Source organism: Babylonia areolata, chromosome 4 (genome assembly GCF_041734735.1).
Source record: "Babylonia areolata isolate BAREFJ2019XMU chromosome 4, ASM4173473v1, whole genome shotgun sequence".
NCBI lineage: Eukaryota > Metazoa > Mollusca > Gastropoda > Neogastropoda > Buccinidae > Babylonia > Babylonia areolata.
This window is the reverse complement of record NC_134879.1, coordinates 7776191-7794239: the sequence shown is the minus strand read 5'-3', so window position 1 is coordinate 7794239 and position 18049 is coordinate 7776191. Positions and strand designations below refer to the sequence as shown.

The 18049-nt window shown below is 47.4% G+C and overlaps 1 protein-coding gene across 1 annotated transcript; it reads right to left on the bottom strand.

The window, feature by feature from the left end:
* Positions 1-9750: 9750 nt before the first annotated feature.
* LOC143281377 (uncharacterized) lies at positions 9751-10884 on the bottom strand. Its single transcript, XM_076586582.1, has 2 exons — positions 10399-10884; positions 9751-10155 (listed from the first exon to the last, which is right to left on the bottom strand). Exons 1-2 carry the CDS (start codon positions 10882-10884, stop codon positions 9751-9753), a joined length of 891 nt encoding a protein of 296 aa, XP_076442697.1.
* Positions 10885-18049: the final 7165 nt, after the last annotated feature.

Here is an 18049-nt window from a genome sequence, read left to right as displayed (position 1 = left end):
CTGTAAAAAATTGTCGCGGATGTGCTTTTTTTTAATATTATTTTTAAAAATATGATAATTATGATAAATAACAAGGCTCCATAAACTTATTTAAGCGCGTTGGGTTACACTGCTGGTCAGGCATCTGCTTGGCAGATGTGGTGTAGCGCATATGGATTTGTCCGAACGCAGTGAGCTACAGATACTGATATTCCAGGTGCACAGAGCGGTTCTGCAGAAGCGGAGCGGTTGCTATTTTTCAGTGTGCCAAATTTAGTATCAACTAAGTGTGTGGTTCGTCTGTCGGGATCGACGAGGACCATCTAGTCATCCTGGGGTTGGGTGGGTTGGGCTCTGTGGGTGCGCAGATGACTGGTCAGGCCAATGCGCGCTCGGAAGGTTCTGACGCAGTGTGGACAGGGGACTTGCTGGCACTGCTTTTCCTGGCCTGTCTGCGTTGCTCTGCTGCAGCGATTCTGTTGGCCTCACAGGATTTGGCGCCTTTGTGGACAGCTGAACACCACTTTGGTCTGTCCATTGCATTCAGCTCCCATGTGTCGTGGCTGATGTTGAAGGCCTTCAGAGAAGCTTTCAGAGTGTCTTTGAAGCGCGTCTTTTGGCCTCCATGGGAGAGCTTGTCATGTTGGAGTTCGCCGTACAGCAGTTTCTTGGGGAGCCGGTGGTCTGGCATGCGAACTACATGGCCTGCCCAGCGCAGCTGGGCCTGCATCAAGATGGTGTAGATGCTGGGCAAGTTTGCACGAGTGAGCACCTCTGTGTCAGGGATCTTCTCTTGCCACTTTAAGCCGAGAAGTTTTCTGAGGCTGGTGGTGTGGAAGTGGTTAAGCTTTTTGGCGTGGCGTTTCCATGATTCACATCCATAGAGCAGTGTGGTGAGAACTATGGCCTTGTATACTTTGAGCTTTGTCTCCAGGGTGATGTCTCTCCTGTTCCAAACGTTCTTATGGAGTCTGCCGAAGGCAGCGCTGGCTTTGGCGAGTCCGTGGCATTCACCTCGTCGTCGATGACAACTGTGCGAGAGAGTGTGCTGCCCAGGTATGTGAACTTGTCCACCGCGTTCAGTCGTTGCCCGTTGTTTGGTTCAACGTAAGGCTTCCCTGGAGCTGGCTGGTGCATCACCTCAGTCTTCTTTGTGCTGATTGTGAGGCCAAAGTTGTCACAGGCAGCAGAGAACTTGTCGACACTGTGTTGCATGTCAGCTTCAGAGGCAGTGTTGAGAGCGCAGTCATCAGCAAAGAGGAAGTCGTTGACGGTGTTTGTCCTCACCTTGGTTTTTGCTTGAAGCCTCCTGAGGTTGAAGAGTGAGCCATCTGTGCGGTACCTGATGCCAATGCCTACGTCAGCGTCTCTGAAGGCATCTGTCAGCATGGCTGAAAACATGAGACTTAACAGGGTGGGGGCAAGAACACACCCTTGCTTGACTCCGTTGGAGACAGGGAATGGTTCTGAAGTCTCTCCGTTGTCTTGGACTCGGGCCAGCATCCCATCGTGTAGTTGCCGTATGATGGTGATGAACTTTCTGGGACATCCGTACTTCGCCATGATTCTCCAAAGGCCATCTCTGCTAACAGTATTGAAGGCCTTGGTCAGATCGACATAGGTGGAGTAAAGGTCGGCATTCTGTTCCTGACACTTCTCCTGGAGCTGCCTGGCAGCAAACACCATGTCGATAGTCCCGCGTTCTTTCCGGAAGCCACACTGGCTCTCTGGTAGGAGACCTTGCTCAAGGTGCGCTATGAGACGGTTGAGTAGCACTCTGGCCAGAGTCTTGCCTGCGACGGACAGCAGGGATATTCCACGATGGTATCAACTAAGTAACTCCTGTGAAAATGACAATGTTTAAAGTTTACCAAGGACACACTCTGAGACATACATACATATATATATATATATATATATATATATATACAGACAGTGATCATGATCAGAATGCATCAGAATGGCCTGAACAGAGTGGACGAACAGTGACAGCGTTGCGCGGCTGGTCTCAGTGGAACAGTCAGACACTACAAGGAACCAGACAAGCAAAGGTATGTCAACCTTCACGCAGGACTTTTCCTGAGTCTTTCTCAGTGCCGACATAGAGCCAGCTGAATCCTGGCACTTCAACCGAAGATCTGATAAATAATTTCAAGATTTGTCACACCAAAAACGACTGACCACAGCCCGTCATTTGAATCACCATAAAGCTGACTTTGAAGGCATCAGGCAATTGTTGAGGTCGGTGGATTGGGAGAGAACTCTACAAGACTTTCGGTGGTGACGACTGATACTGATGTGGAAAACAATCAAGGACAAGCTGACAGAGTTAACCAGTAAGTTTGTCCCCAGCTGTAGGGCTTGTAAGAGAGGAAAGACATGAATGGATAAAAGCTTCCTGGCATCGGTCAGGAAAAAACACAAGCTCTTTAGGAGGTGGAGGTGGATAGAGTCACATGAAAGCAAAGCTTATGAAGAATACGTCAGGGCCAGGAACCAGGCCAGAAAAACGTGTCGCAAGGCAAAGAAGAGGCTAGAAGAGAACTGAGGTATTTGCAGCACAGGCGAAACGTAATCCTAAGGCTATTTGGTCGTATGTGAAGAACAAAACCAAGACGCGGAGTGGAGTTGCAGATCTACAAAAGGAGGATGGCTCAAGGACAGCATCTAGTCAGGAGAAGGCTGAGGTACTTAACCATTTTTTAAAGAGCGTCTTCACAGTTGAAGGAGAGGGCGAGTTGCCGAACCTACCACAGTATACGTTTGAAGAGGAGCTCACTGACCTTGTCATCACAGTAGAGAAAGTGAAGAAACTTTTGGCAAATCTCAAAACAGGAAAAGCCACAGGGCCAGATGGTATTAACCCCCTACTGTTGTCTGAGGCTGCTGATGTACTGGCATTCCCAGTTACCCTCTTATTCAGGAGATCATTAGAGGAGAATAAGATACCGCAAGACTGGAAGGAGGCCACAGTCACGCCTATCTTTAAGAAAGGTAGCAAACTTTTGGCAAATAACCATCGGCCAGTGAGCCTCACCTAGTGTATTTTGTGTAAAGTCCTTGAAACCTTGGTGAGGGAGCAGGTCATCATCCACCTCCAAACAAATGACTTGATCTGCAACGAACAACACGGCTTCATACAAGGTCGATCCTGCTGTACGCAACTCCTCAGTTGATGTGTTAGACTCGTGGACGAAGATCCTGGACAACGGTGCTTCAGTCGACGTAATCTACATGGATTACCAGAAGGCTTTCAACAGCATCCCCCACCGTCGGCTGATCTCCAAGATCGAAGCTTTCGGACAGGGAGAGTACTAGGGTGGATCCTGGATTTCTTGTCTGAGAGAAAGCAGAGGGTGGTCGTGGATGAAGCATCGTCGCAGCAAGCTGATGTCACAAGTGGAATCCCCCAGGGGAGCGTTCTTGGACCCTTGCTGTTTGTGATGTACATCAGTGATCTCCCCAGTAGAGTGGACAGCACGACCCGCCTATTTGCTGACGATACGAAGATTTTCACAAGGAGTGACCAGCAAACATCAACCGGCAGAGACCCTCCAGGATGATTTGGACAGACTGCAGCAGTAGTCAAGAGAGTAGCTTCTTAGATTTCATCCTGAGAAATGTAATGTTTTTAAGCTAGGCAGCCACAAGTCTGAAGCCATTACCTACATGAGAGGGAAGACAAACAACGAAGACAACTACAGCCTGGCACTTGCAGAAAGTGATGTGGAGAAAGATCTGGGTAGCTTCATAGACAGTAAGCTTGACTTCAAGGCCCACGTAGCAAGCATCACCTCGAAGGGGAACAAAGTGGTAGGAATCATCAGAAGATCCTTTGATTTTCTTACTGAGGACCTGTTCGTACAACTGTTCAAGGCACTGGTACGACCGATTCTTGAATACGGACACTCAGTCTGGAACCCCCAATTGAAGATCTGCCTCTGCAGTGATGTCGAAGATGTTCAGAGACGCGCCACAAAGCTCATCGGCTCACTGAGGGACAAGGGGTACTCAGAGAGGCTGGCCATGCTCAAACTGCCCAGTGTAGAGCACAGAAGGAAACGTGGCGACATGATCGACACCTACAAATATGTCCATGGCATATACAAGACGGACAAGCCACAGTTCACGCTCTCCAGCAACAAAGTGAGCAGAGGACACAGCCTGAAACTGAGCAAGGTCCACTGTCGACTCAACATTTGGAGTGCCTTCTTTGTGGAACGGGTCATCAACACCTGGAATGGTCTCCCAGAAGAAGTGGTGACAGCCCCAACACTAGCTGCTTTCAAGGGCCGCTTGGACACTCACTGGGCCAGTATTCCCACCCTTTACGACCCAGAGTGCTACTAGTCTGTAGTCTTAACCACGCATGCAAGTGTTTAGAATAGTGACGAGCCCAGAACGCCGAACAGGCCACTACCAGGCCTCAACCGTCTATCAAGATCAAGATCAAGATGTCCTTGTGTAACCGCCTTGACAGCACTGCAACTGACATTAAGTCCCCGTTTCCTCCAAGGTCTGCTCAAATATTTTTCAGAGTTAAAAGAAATTGGAACTGAGCTGCGAAAAAGAGAGGAAGACATATTAATAAACGTACGAGACAGTGTGAGGCAGTTTGACGATAGGCTTGGGAAAGTATAAGATGATCTATTTAAACAGACGATACTGTTAAGAAAAGACAACATTGTTTTGGGGTTGTTTTTTATTTTTATTTTTATTTTATTTTATTTTATTTTTTACTACATTCATGAAACAACCAGGAGACGGAGGGGAAACAGAGGACTGTTTACAGATTCTGCTTGAATTGCTAAAAAAACACACAAAAAAACACATCTCAGGAGTTTATATAGAGGACGACTTACTAGGCAAGAAAAAGACAGGAACGTCCACGCCCAGTGTTGGCAAAATGTTAAGAAGCAAATGTAAAAGAATGTTAATCAGTGATAGGTCAACACGTGAAAAGCTGTACAAGGTAGGAATGACATTCGAAAAAGTTCAGTTCAGTTCACTGAGTTACTCAAGGAGGCGTCACTGCATGCGTTCGGACAAGTCCATTATAGTACGCTACACCACATCTACGCAGCAAATGCATGACCAGCATTTAACCCAACGCACTTGGTAAGGCCTTGAGAAAGAAAAAGAAGTAAGCAGATAGATAAATAAAATACAATACAGAAAAAAACCAAATAAATAGATAAATAAAGAGACAATAATGATAATTAACAAACAAATAAGTAAATAAATGTAAATCTACACACACATATTCACAACAGATATGCACGGCCAAACATGCAGTTTCACAGACATGAAAGCACAAACAAACCGGCGCGCGCAGGCCCAACTGACGCAAAATGTAAAAGCACACGAGCCCTGACACACACGCCGCACGCACACACACACAGACACACACACACACACACTATCTTCCACATTCCCCTGCCCCCAACCCCCGGCCCCCCCACAGCACCCCCCACGCCCCTACCCCCACACACATTCCTACGTATCGCAACTTCCACGGCACACACACACACACACACACACACACACACACGCGCGCGCGCGCGCGCACACGTCCATGCGCCCGCCCCCTCCCCCTGCTCCCCTCCGCCCCCATTTATATACACACACGCACATTCCAATATTCCGTAGTTCCCACAATAATACAGACATGAATACACATGTTCCCCATCACACACACACAAACACACACGTGCACAACAGATATGCACCGAATATGCAGTTTCACAGATATGAAAGCACAAACACAAGTGCGCAGGCCCAACGTCACACAAATAAGCACACGAGCCCCGACACACACACGCCGTACACACACACACACACACACACACACACACACACTATCTCCCACAGTACTCTGCATCCCCCCTCCCCCATCCCACGCACATTTCTACGTATCACAGCTTCCACGGCACACACACACACACACACACACACACACACACACACACACACATGTCCATAACCCCCCCCCCCCCCCCCCATCCGGCTTCCTCTTCCACCCCTCGGACACCCGCTCCCCCCCACCCCCGCCCCCATTTATACATACTTACACACACACACACACACACACACACACACACACACACACACACACACACACATTCCAATATTCCGTAGTTCCCACAATACAGACGTGAATACACACATCCCCCATCACACACACACACACACACACACACACACACACACGGATACATCGCAGCCCCCCCCTCCCCCCCCCCCCCCTACACACACACACACTCACACATACGCAAATACACGCATGCATGTGCTCGCACGCGCACATAGCTCTCCTGACATATGCGTACACTTACACACTCGCGTGCGCACTGACACAGACACATGCTCGCGCGCGCGCGCGCACACACACACACATACACACGCATACGCATTCGTCTAAAATCACAAATGTGGATAGACGTTAAGCAAAAGAACGAACAAACGAACGAACGAACGCGCGCGCGCACTGGCACACACACACACACACACACACACACACACACACACACACACACACACACACGCACGCACGCACGCACACACACACACACACACACACACACACACACACACACTTCCTCTGATTTGCCACAAGAGGGGTGGGAAAAGATCTCTCATGCCAGGAACGTGGCGTCTAGCGTGTTGCTCAGTCTACTGTATTTGGAAAAGCCCAGAGAGAATCTGTTCCGTTCTGAAGAAATTTGTGCAATGTTGGTTTGGAAATAATGCCAATATTCGTTTGATTTGCAAAGGATTGTGCTCTACCTTTCATGCTAGACTTGCGGCTGCTCCCTCTCACTACCTTTCTTTCTTTTAGGCCATCGATGGTGTGATGGCCTTGTACCTGTTCTTTTTGGTATTCTTTGACTTTTCTGAGGATTTTCCGACTGATTTTTCCTACATGTAGACCGCACATTCTTGTTGCATTACCAGTAAGCTTGTCAGCTCTCTCATTTCCCCTAACACCTGCATGTCCCGGGCAGTATGACATGTAAGTTTTTTAATGTTTCGAGAAAGAGGTGTTGGAAGCAAGATGCTAAAGATGGTGCAAACCATGTATCGTAGTATGAGATTATGAGTAAGGTGCCCTGACAGTCTTACAGATTATTTTCGAGTGTCAAACAGGGGTAAGACAAGGTTGTGTTCTCTCTCCCTCATTATTCTCTCTCTTTTTTTTCATTTATTTATTTTCATATCAAATAAATGAACGGGCTACAGAAATTGCCCAAAGTGGACGATATGGTGTACAGTTAACACCTGAGATAATCCGGATCTTAATGTTGTTATTTTACGATGATGTGGCTCTTACGTCTTACTGTCCAGGTGGTCTTCAAAATCAAATCAACATTCTAAAACACCATGCTGACAATTTCTCCCCAAAAATTGATATTGAGAAGACGAAAATTATTGTATTCAGGAAAGGAAGGTTCTTTGGTGTAAATGAAAAATGGAAATATGGTAATGGAGACATTAATTTTGTAAACAGATACAAGTATTTAGGGTTAAATTTCTATAATCAAATTATCCCTGACGTGCTGTGGAGGAACTTGGCACTAAAGCCAAAATCAGAACAAGTCAGTTACTCAGATGTCTTTGGAAGCTAGGAGATGTACTCAGGGAGGCCTTTTAAAAAATGTTTGATACCCAGGTTGCTCCTGTTTTGTATTGTGGCACAGAAATTTAGAGATAAACACAATTTGATGTTATTGGAAAGGTATACCTACTTATCAATATATGTTAGTATGTAAAAGGTACTTAACTGTTGGAATGCAGACACCAAACAATATGGTACTTGGAGAACTTGGGTGCTATCCAATGAATGTCAGCAGCCGAAAGATGCATACGCTACTGGCTTTGAGTGTGCAACATGCCAGAGGAAAGCCTGCCCAAGAAGGCCTATAACATGTAAAATCATTTCCAAGAGTAAGGCAAAAAGACGTGTGCGTTTCAGATCAGGCAGGTGGAAGAGCTGTGTGTCGTCATTTTAGTGAGTTTCGTATCTTAACATTTTACTAATGGAGTTAGCTGAGAGAGCTGTGCGAGTCGTGAGTGATGTTACAATGTTTTTAAATGGTTAGTATGTTATATCTAAACTTTTTTATTTTCTTCCTTTTATTACATTCCTGTTTCTTAATTATAATAGGTGTATTGTTGAAGGCATTTTGAGCCGCAGGGTAAGCGCTATATAAATGTACATTATTATCATTATGTGTTAGTGGATCTGGAGACGTAAGGCAACAGCAGAATGTTGGTGTCGTGAGATGTTTTCTCTTTACATTCAAACAAAGACTAGGTGATCAATATGGATAGACTTGGCTGGATACTATTGAGTCCAAAGACCGCTTTAAATTGTACAGTACTTTTAAGCAAATGTTCTACACTGGAAAATACTTGGATTATAACACGTTTAAATCTTACAAAGATACTCCTCAATCGTCCCATCGCTCATCTCGAGCAAGGTCTGCTGCCAGAGAGCCAGTGTGGGTTCCGGAAAGAACGCGGGACTATCGACATGGTGTTTGCTGCTAGAAAACTCCAAGAGAAGTGCCAGGAACAGAATGCCAGCATCTTTTCCACCGTCGATCTGACCGAGGCCTTTGATACTGTAAGTAGAGAGGCTCTTTGGAGAATCATGGCGAAGTACGGATGCCCCAGGAAGTTCATCGTAGTTGTGCGCCAGTTCCATGACGGCATGATGGCCAGAGTACAAAAGAACGGAGATGCATCTTAACCGTTCCCTGTGTGCAGTGGCGTGAAGCAAGGCTGTGTCCTTGCACCAGTCCTGTTCAGCCTCATGTTCTCAGCCATGCTGACTGACGCCTTCAGTGGAACTGATGTGGACATAGGCATCGGGTACCGCACAGATAGTAAACTGTTTAACCCAAGGAGCCTCCTAGCAAGAACCAAGGTCACAAAAGATACCATCAGAAATTTCCTGTTCGCAGATGACTGTGCCCTCAATGCTGCCTCAGAAGCTGATATGTAACACAGTGTTGACAAGTTCTCTGATGCCTGTGACAACGTCGGTCTCAACATCAGTACCACGAAGACTGAAGTAATGCATCAGCCAGGTCCAGGAAGGCCCTACGTTGAACCAAACATCACACCAAGGGTCAACGACTGAGAGCGGTTGACAGGTTCACTTATCTTGGCAGCACACTGTCCAGAAACGCCACCATCGATGAAGAGCTGAACTCGAGGATCGCGAAAGCCAGCGCCACTTTCGGCCAACAATAAAAGAATGAGTGTAATGGAAGAGGCATCAGCTCTGAAATTAAGATTTCTTCTGCAGCGTTCCTAGGCCATGTTCAAACGGTCAGTCCAGAGTAGTTTACGAAGTCTGCAGTCCGCTGGAGCTCTGTAACCGTTCCCCACAACTTGTCCTGGAGCGCTGCGGGACTGGGTCAGATCTTTGTGTAAAGGGCAGTCTTGCAGTACATGGGCTGGAGTTTGAGGAGCGGTGTCACACGGACATTGGTCTGTGTGGGGAATTTTCAGTTTGTAGAGATGGGGGTGGCCTGTGTGCAGTCTGAAGATGATGACTTGCTGAGCTCGACCCAGTTGATGGATGCTGTCCTCCTCTGGTCCTGGATGTAGCCGTTCTCGCCAGCTGTTTTTGAAGTGGCTGCGCAGGATGGTCTTTACCTCCCCAAAGCTAAGGGGGTGGGCACATTGGGTGAGCCTGCTTCCTGCTTTGGAGATCTTGTCTGCCTCTTCATTTTCTGCAATGCTGCAGTGACAGGAGATCCATCACAGGACCGTTGTGGTTCTGGCATTTAGGGCCTGCATCTCAGACTGGATGTCCCGCAAGGTTTTGTCTCCCACTCTGGTCTGGAGGCTTTGTAGGACAGCTCGGCACTCGGTGAGGAAGACAGTGTGGTCTGTCAAACTGTCTCTCTGGTTGAGGAGTTGGGCTGCAGCTAGTAGCACAGATGCTTCGGCTCTAAAATTCGTTGAGGTGAGGCCAGTAGCAATGGAATGCCTCACCGAGCTGCCATCTGGGAATCGAACGTAGACACCACCTCCCCCGTTCCTAATAGCACTCTCGGCAGAGCCGTCTGTGTATACACGGGTCCAGGTGGTGTTCGGGTAGTCCCTATCCAGTGCTTCCAGGGTCAGCAGCTTCAGTTCAGCATCCAGGAACTGGCCTTTGCTCTGAATGCCGGGGATGTCAAGAACAGCAAGGGGGGGGGGGGGGGGGGGGGGGGACATCTAGTGACCAGTCTTCAAAGACTTGCAGGGGTTCAACAGGTTGGTTCCTGCCAGACAAGAACTGGACATGGGTCTGGTGGAGGGCCTTGACGAGGTGGTTTGTGCTTCTGCGCTTCAGGCTATTCTTGGCTGGGGCCTGGAGTGTTTAAGTCAAAGGGGGTGATGGAAGCCGTTTCAACTTCTCACTCTGGCGAAGCAGTCTCTCATCTCTTCTTTCTTCCAGAGACATGAGTCCAGCAGTCCCTGCCATAGCATTGATGGCCACCTGCCATCAATGCCACCTGTGATGAGGGGCAGACTGGCGTTCTGGATTTTGGCCAAGGGTTCTGTGCTAGACTTTGCTGCTGTTGCCCAGGCGTTGGAGGCATACTCTATGTGAGGTCTGGCTGATCCTGTGTAAACTTGAGTCAGGATCTTCATGTTAGCTCCCCACTTGGTGACGGCCAGTTTCTTTATCACGGCCATCTTGCATATGGTTTTGCTCTGGGCGGTGCTGATGTGTGAAGACCAGGATAACCTGCGGTCCAATTTCACACCGAGGTAGGTGGGTGTGTTCTGTTGAGGGATCGACTCTCCTTCATTCTGGAGGGTGAAGGTCTCTTTCTTTCGGGACAGGGAGAAGATGGCTTCTGTCTTGGCTTGTTGATTGTGACCAACCACTCTTTTGACCATGTGGCAATGCTGTTAAAGGCTACTTGCATCCTGCAGGTTGCTGTGGAGATCTGTTCTGCTTGTGTCCAAACCGCTAGATCGTCTGCATGGAGGGCTCTAGAGATATGCATTGACAGCTGTTCAATGACAGCGTCAATGAAGATGGCGAAAAGGGTAGGTGGTACCACGCTGCCCTATGGGGCCCCTTCTAGTCTGCTGAAGTGGCCGTCAAGCTTCACGCGAGCAGATCTTTGTGAGAGATAGCTCTGGATCCATTGATGCATTCTCCCACAAACCTGTTTCTGGAGCAATTTGAGAAGAAGGCCTTCTTTCCAGACCTTATTGAAGGCCTTAGTCAGGTCCACAAAGACGGCCAAGGTCTTCATCTTTTGTTGGAATCCGTTTTCAATGTCCTGGGCTAACAGAATGACCTGATCTTCTGTGCTTCTGTTCTTTCTAAAGCCTGACTGTGCTGGAATGATGAGGCCATTTTTCTCCAGGTTGTACTGCAGTCTTCTGTTTACCATGTGCTCCATTGTTTTCCCAAGACAACTGAGGAGGCTAATGGGTCGAAAACTTGTCTTGGAGTGTCTGTCTTTTCCCTTCTTGAGGATAGGAATGATGACAGCTTCTTCAATTCTGAGTGGGAATTCCCCTGTGTTCCAGGAAAGGTTGAAGATTTGCGGTGCTATTTGCTTTGCATGGTTGCTCAGGTGCTTTTAATCATTTCGTTTGTTATTCCGTCTTTGCCTGGTGCATTTTTTGTTTTTCAGTTGTCTGATGGCCGCATTAAGCTCCTGGGTGGTAAAGGCATATCAGTCATTGTGGGAGGTGGCCTCTGTTTTGAGAGTTCTTTTCTGGTGCTCTGCCTGACATTTTCTCGTTTTTCTAGGGGGAAATCCAGCATGCTGGCTTCTATAAATGTGATGGCAAGCAAGGAGACTGTTTCCCAGTGTAATTTTGGTTGTTGTCTTTCAAAAATGTTGCCCTGTGGGTTTCTTGGTGTTTGTTGTTGAGAGTTTTTGTCAGTCTCCACAACTTTCTTGTCTTTTTCCAAGTTCAGCAAGCTTGTCTTCTCTTGCCATGACCTGCCTGGCTCTGAACAAGCACGATGGTTTGTCATCAGGTTTGTTGATTAGAATGAGGTTGTTTTCAGTCATCCAGTCCTCAACGCTTTCTCCTCTGTTGTTGAGATCCTGGTAGCCCCAGCTAGGTGAGTGGGCGTTGACGTCGCCGACTATTAGCAGATTGCTGTTCACGACAGGGAGAGTCTGTAAATGCAGGTCTCGATCAGGTGGACTATAGACGGTGATTTCTCTTACCGCAATTACTAATTTGACTGCTTGGAACTCAGTATCGCCAGCTGACTTTCCTATCTCAATTGCAGTGATAGAGTTCTGGACAAGGGTGATGATCCCTCATTTGGAACGGTTGACTCTGTCATACCGAAAGAGCTCGTAACCTCGAACAGAGAAGCGATGAGCATCTATCAGGTGTGTTTCCTGTATACAGATGATTCCTGGTTATCAGAAACCGTTGAAGCTCAGGCTTCTTCTTGTGAAGGCCGTCAGCGTTCCACTGTGCAAAGCCGAGCGGAGCTGCTGGAAGACTCTGCTGGCAGTGTGGGCTGTTCGAATCTTGCTGATGCTGCCTTCCCGACGCAGTTAAGGTAGCTTCACCAGTAGCAGTGGGTGGGTCCCTTTGAAGCAGGGGGTCTGGCGCTGTTGCTGCCTGGCGTACCACGGGACCAACGTCATACCATCGAATGTCCGTCTGCATGGCCATAGTGGGTAGGATGCGTACATGTCCGGTTTTCTCCTATGTTTGTGACGCTGGGGAGGAGGTTTGCCCGCTGTCTTCAGCCAACATTTTCCGCCTTCGGAGCAGCTCATGGTTTGATTTTGGAGTCTCCTTCTCCTAGATGGATTGCCGTCCAAGGCTAATGAACCCCATCTGCCTAAGTGTGGCCAGCAGCAACTGATGTACCCTTGCTGATGCTCCATCTGTCACTAGCAGCATTTACCTCCACGTTCTTTGGCAGTGTGTGCACTAACTGGCCGCCTCTCCGCCGAAGACACTGGGAGGATTTTCTGCCAAAAGGGTCTGGGTAAGAATGCTCCCTTCAGGGGTTTGATGGGTCCGTCATGGGTGTTCTACGAGTTTTCCTTCTCCATGGGTTGTTCCTGGATGGCCGTCGCATCTTCTGCACCCATGCTGACGCCCTGAGCTGTCACAGCAGCTTGTATGTCTACCTTCGGTGCCGGGTTGTGAACATATCTGTTCTACAGCCACCTCCGCTAGACTAACCCCCGAGAAACCTGGATGTGACTCCTCAGGGGTGCTATTTGCCCATAGGTGGGGGATCATATTCGTGGGCACCAGGGCGTGTCCACACACCAGTGGGCCTGCATGCTGCACGTCAAGGGGGTAGATCCTCCTCCTTCAAACCTCCGTGCTTAGCGTGAGGGCGTGAGCTACCCAGTTTACAGCATCGCCACGAGAAGGTGCAAGGACGGGTCTTGGGACAAGCAAGGTTATGCTAGCCTGGAGGATTTACTCCACAATGGACACCCCACGAGAGCTGCACTCCATGACACGACAGTGACCACACACAACACGAACGTGCAGGCAAGCAAGCCAAATTTTGTTGAAAAAAGGATAGCAAACAAGCAAGCACATGCCATATGCAACCACCACAATGACACAGACCACTAACTCTGGACTAGAGTGGTCCAAGGGGAGCATCCTATTGATAACTCCTCTTCTTGCACCACTAACACCGGTATTAGTCCCCTGGAGTCTTCATCCCACACGGAACAAAGGGTCCTTGACACCTGAAACTAAGATGAAAGTTTACAAGGCTATTGCACTCCCTATGCTGCTGTGAGACCTGGACAGTTTAACAGCGCCATGCCAAGAAACTGGACCACTTCCACACAAACTGCTTCAGGAAGCTCCTTGGGATCAAATGGCAAGATATTGTCTCAGACACCGAGGTCCTCTCCCGTTCGGGTCTGTCTATCCTTCACAACATCCTCATGCAGTCACAGCTTCGCTGCATGGACAGGACATGTAGCTCACATGCCAGACCAGCGGCTACCAAAGAAACTCTTCTACGGTGATCTACAACAGGGCAAGCGCTCCCATGGAGGCCAGAAAAAGCGTTTCAAGGACACGCTAAAGTCATCCCTGAAGGCCTTCAACATCAACTCATACACATGGAAGCATGCAGCTGTGGACAGGTCCGCATGGCGCTCTGCCATCTTCAAAGGCGCCGTGACCTGTGAAGCCACCAGGACAGCTGTTGCTGAACAGTGGAGACAGGCGCGGGAAACCCGAGCCTTGGAACCCCCAATTGCCGCCACCATCCTCCGTCCACGCTGCCAGAGAACCTTCAGGGCGCAGATTGGACTAACCAGCAATCTGGGCACACATCAACCCCAACAATCCCAGTCCCAGGATGACTAAGATGGTTCTCGTCGTGCTGACGGACGAACAACAACACAAACTACGATGCAAAAGGGTGTAACACCTAGACATTTATTATGCCCTGTTTGTAAACAACAGATCGAAGACGAATCCCACGTGCTAATTAACTGTAAAGCATATATTTTCAGGACAGATGTAAATATTATTCAAAGCAAATGTTTCCTATATGATATCATGTGATGATGAGTCGTCTGTTTTTCAGTTGTCAAGATTTTTGTACAAAGCGTTTCAGAAAGAGTTAAGAGCTCAAAATTGATTGGTGATGATGGAGGAAGTTAAATAAATATTTTGAAGTCTGGAAGTCCTTTGATGAAAGAAAAAGGCAAAGGTAGCTGACTCATTGAAATGCTAAGCCCGTGTTTGTCATCTATATGTACGATAATAATCCCAAGTAAGAAGCCCTTCATTTCGTGCGAAATTTGATCGATAGATGTTTTCTAACCTATTGAAATGAACAATCTGTATATTCAATGGCATGTCGTCATGTCATATCTTTATATATATACACGCTCCTCCCCCCCCGCCCCCCTCCCCCATCACCCGCCACCTTCTCCCCATATATGCATAACTCATCGGATATACTGGACATCGGTTGTACCGGACTACGCTTATGCCGGCCATGTTTATCCCGTCCCCAGGAGTACTAACTCCGGATATCATGTGTACTGTCATAGATCCCGTCCCCAGGAGTACTAACTCCGGATATCATGTATACTGTCATAGATCCCGTCCCCAGGAGTACTAACTCCGGATATCATGTGTACTGTCATAGATCCCTTCCCCAGGAGTACTAACTCCGGATATCATGTGTACTGTCATAGATCCCTTCCCCAGGAGCCTTCTCTCCAGATACAGCGTCATGTCAGACATCGCTGATGGCGCCTTGTGCCGTGCCCAGGAGTACCTAATAATTCTGATTCATTGTCAGATATCACTAGCAGTAAAGGTTCATCATTCTTTTACTACAAGGACAGAGGTAATAACTTTGGTCTCAAATACTGCTTTGCGAGAAAGATTGTCTAGACATTACACAGTTTGTGTCACACAAACATACAGACACCTGAAGGTGTTACTGCAGTCTCACTTTGAGATTAGTGCCATGCCATTTTCACTCAAAGCTGACTTAAAATAAAAAGAGAAATAATAATATCAGCAATATTGAAAAATAAAAGGCAAAGCAGAATAACTAGAAAATACAGTTCCATGTGACATGTGTTCTAACCTTTTCTCCACTATCACTTTTCCTTCTCTCGTTCCTGCTCTGTGTTGTTCCATCTATCCTTTCACGCTTTCCATCAGTTCTCCTCCCCATATCATCCGTAGCCATAATTATGTTTCAATATAAATCGTTTGTTGCCTTCTATCCTGGAAAAGATTGCATGGGTGTTACTGTCGTCCACATGCATGCTTCAAAGGAAACGAACCTAAGAGTGGGAGATGGGTGGGGGGTGGGTCAGGGGACTCAATTTTACACAAAGCAACTGAGAAAGAAACTGATAAAGAACAATTCAAGTGCCATTGTGACATCATCAACCAAGTTTATATTTTGTTCAATAAATGATTGAACTAAAAATACTTGTCCATGGCCGGCCCTCTTTTACTAGGGGTCAGCTCCATGTTCCCTCGGCTCTATGTTCCCTCAGCTCTGTGTTCCCTCAGCTCTATGTTCCCTCAAGTCAAGTAACATGTCATGTCATGTCAAGTGACCAGTGGTAAAGCAGTGGTCAGACTGACCAGTGGTCAAGCAATGGTCTAACTGACAAGTGGTCAAGCTATAAGGTCAATCTGACCAGTGGTCAAGCGACTACAGTCATATTTGGCCTCAAACGCAGTTGCTTCCCTTCAACTGTAAAAAGCCACAGCACAAGCTAGCAACACTTAGTTTCGAACATACTGAGTCATTGATCCACAACATCCATTGGCGCTATTGGAGACAACGCTGCTGTGCTAAGGTCAAAACCAGTATCTTTGATGTGGCAGAAGAGAACCCACGCATTTTCGTTCTGGAGTTTCAGGATCATAATCACCCCGATGATTCAGCTATGATCAACAGATCCAGAATGCGGGCACGTTTGGTTGAGCAGTGTCTTGAAGGCTCTACACGGCCATGTCACCGGACCTACAATGCTGAAGTCGTTCGACTACGCAGACAAGCCCAGGGCGGTGGAGACAGACCCGAGTTGCCCCCCTTCGAGAGCGTCAGGTCTTCCATGCAAAGAGCTCGGGCAGCATCTTTGCCAGCCATTCCGAGAACCGTGGATGCTGTCCAGATTCAAGGAGCGTGGGCACAAACCTGGACTGACGAGAGGTTCTTGTTACACGCCGATAATCATTGGGGAGTTCTTGTTTTCGCAACTGACGAAAATTTAACTGTTTTGCAACGTTGTTCTACGGTTTACATGGACGGAACCTTCAGAAGCTGCCCTCGTCCCTACGAACAGGTGTTTACAATTTTTGGGAAGACCCATGGATTTGTTCTTCCTCTGATCCATGTTTTAATGGAGCAGAAAACGGTTGGACATTACCGCCAGGTTTTCCAAGCAGTTAAAACAGCAGTGAGACGTGTGAGCCATCACCGCTTCCGCCCAGAGCAAGTGATATGTGACTTTGAGCAAGCGCTCAAGACTGCAATAGAAACTGAATTCCCTGAGGCCAATATCGGAGGGTGCTACTACCATTTCAATCAGTCTCCCTGGAGGCGCATCCAGCACTTGGGTCTAGCTGGACCATACCAAGCCGATGACCGTTTTGTACAAACCATAAAGAAGGTCATGGCGCTCGGGTACTTACCCGTGGCCCTTGTGCAGCTTAATTTCCAAGCTCTGGTGAACCAACGCGGGACACGGCGACTCATCACCCAGCACCCTGAACTTGAGGAGTTCTTGGAGTACGTGAGGAACACCTACATCAGGCCTGGCTGTCCATTCCCCCCCGTTGTGTGGAACGTATTTCATTGTGATATGGATCAAAGAACAAACAACCACGTTGAATGTATGTCTCTCTTTCTCTCTTACAAACACACACACACACACATATATAAACGCACACACACAAACACACTACTAAGAATATATATATATTGAGGGGACTGAAGGCAGACACGTGGTTTGGGTGGGTTTTTTTTTGTTTTTTTTAAATTTTATTTAAGAGCTCAGAGTTATTTTCTGAAAAAAAGAAAAACATAAGTTATTTTTCTGAAAAAAAACATAAGTTTTTTTCTGGACAAAGAAACATAAAAGGGAGTCCATACTTTCCTCACCTGTCTTTCTAAACTATTTCACTTTTGTTTGTGTATTTGTCACCTGACGAAGAATTTAGTCGAACAATCACTTTGTTTTGTGTTGGTTTAAATTAAAAAAGTGTCTCTATTTTCTGTGGTTTGTTTCTTTATTATTATCAGAGGCACTTGCAGTCGGATTGTTACAGTTTTGCCTAGTGTTCAAGCAAAGGTCAGTTTGAGCTCTGTGTAAAACTGCCGAGTTTTACGTGCCTGTCATTCCTCTATTGCATAAAGACAGATATAATGTGTTTGCTTTTTTCAAGCGTTGATGTCGTTTTTAAATTGCTCTTCAATGTTTATAAGTGTCTATGTTCTGTTTCCAGCGTTCCACCGCACGCTCAATGCTGCGGTGCAGATCAGGCACCCCACCCTTTGGCTGTTCATCCGCCATTTGAAGGACAGCCAAACCACTGCCGA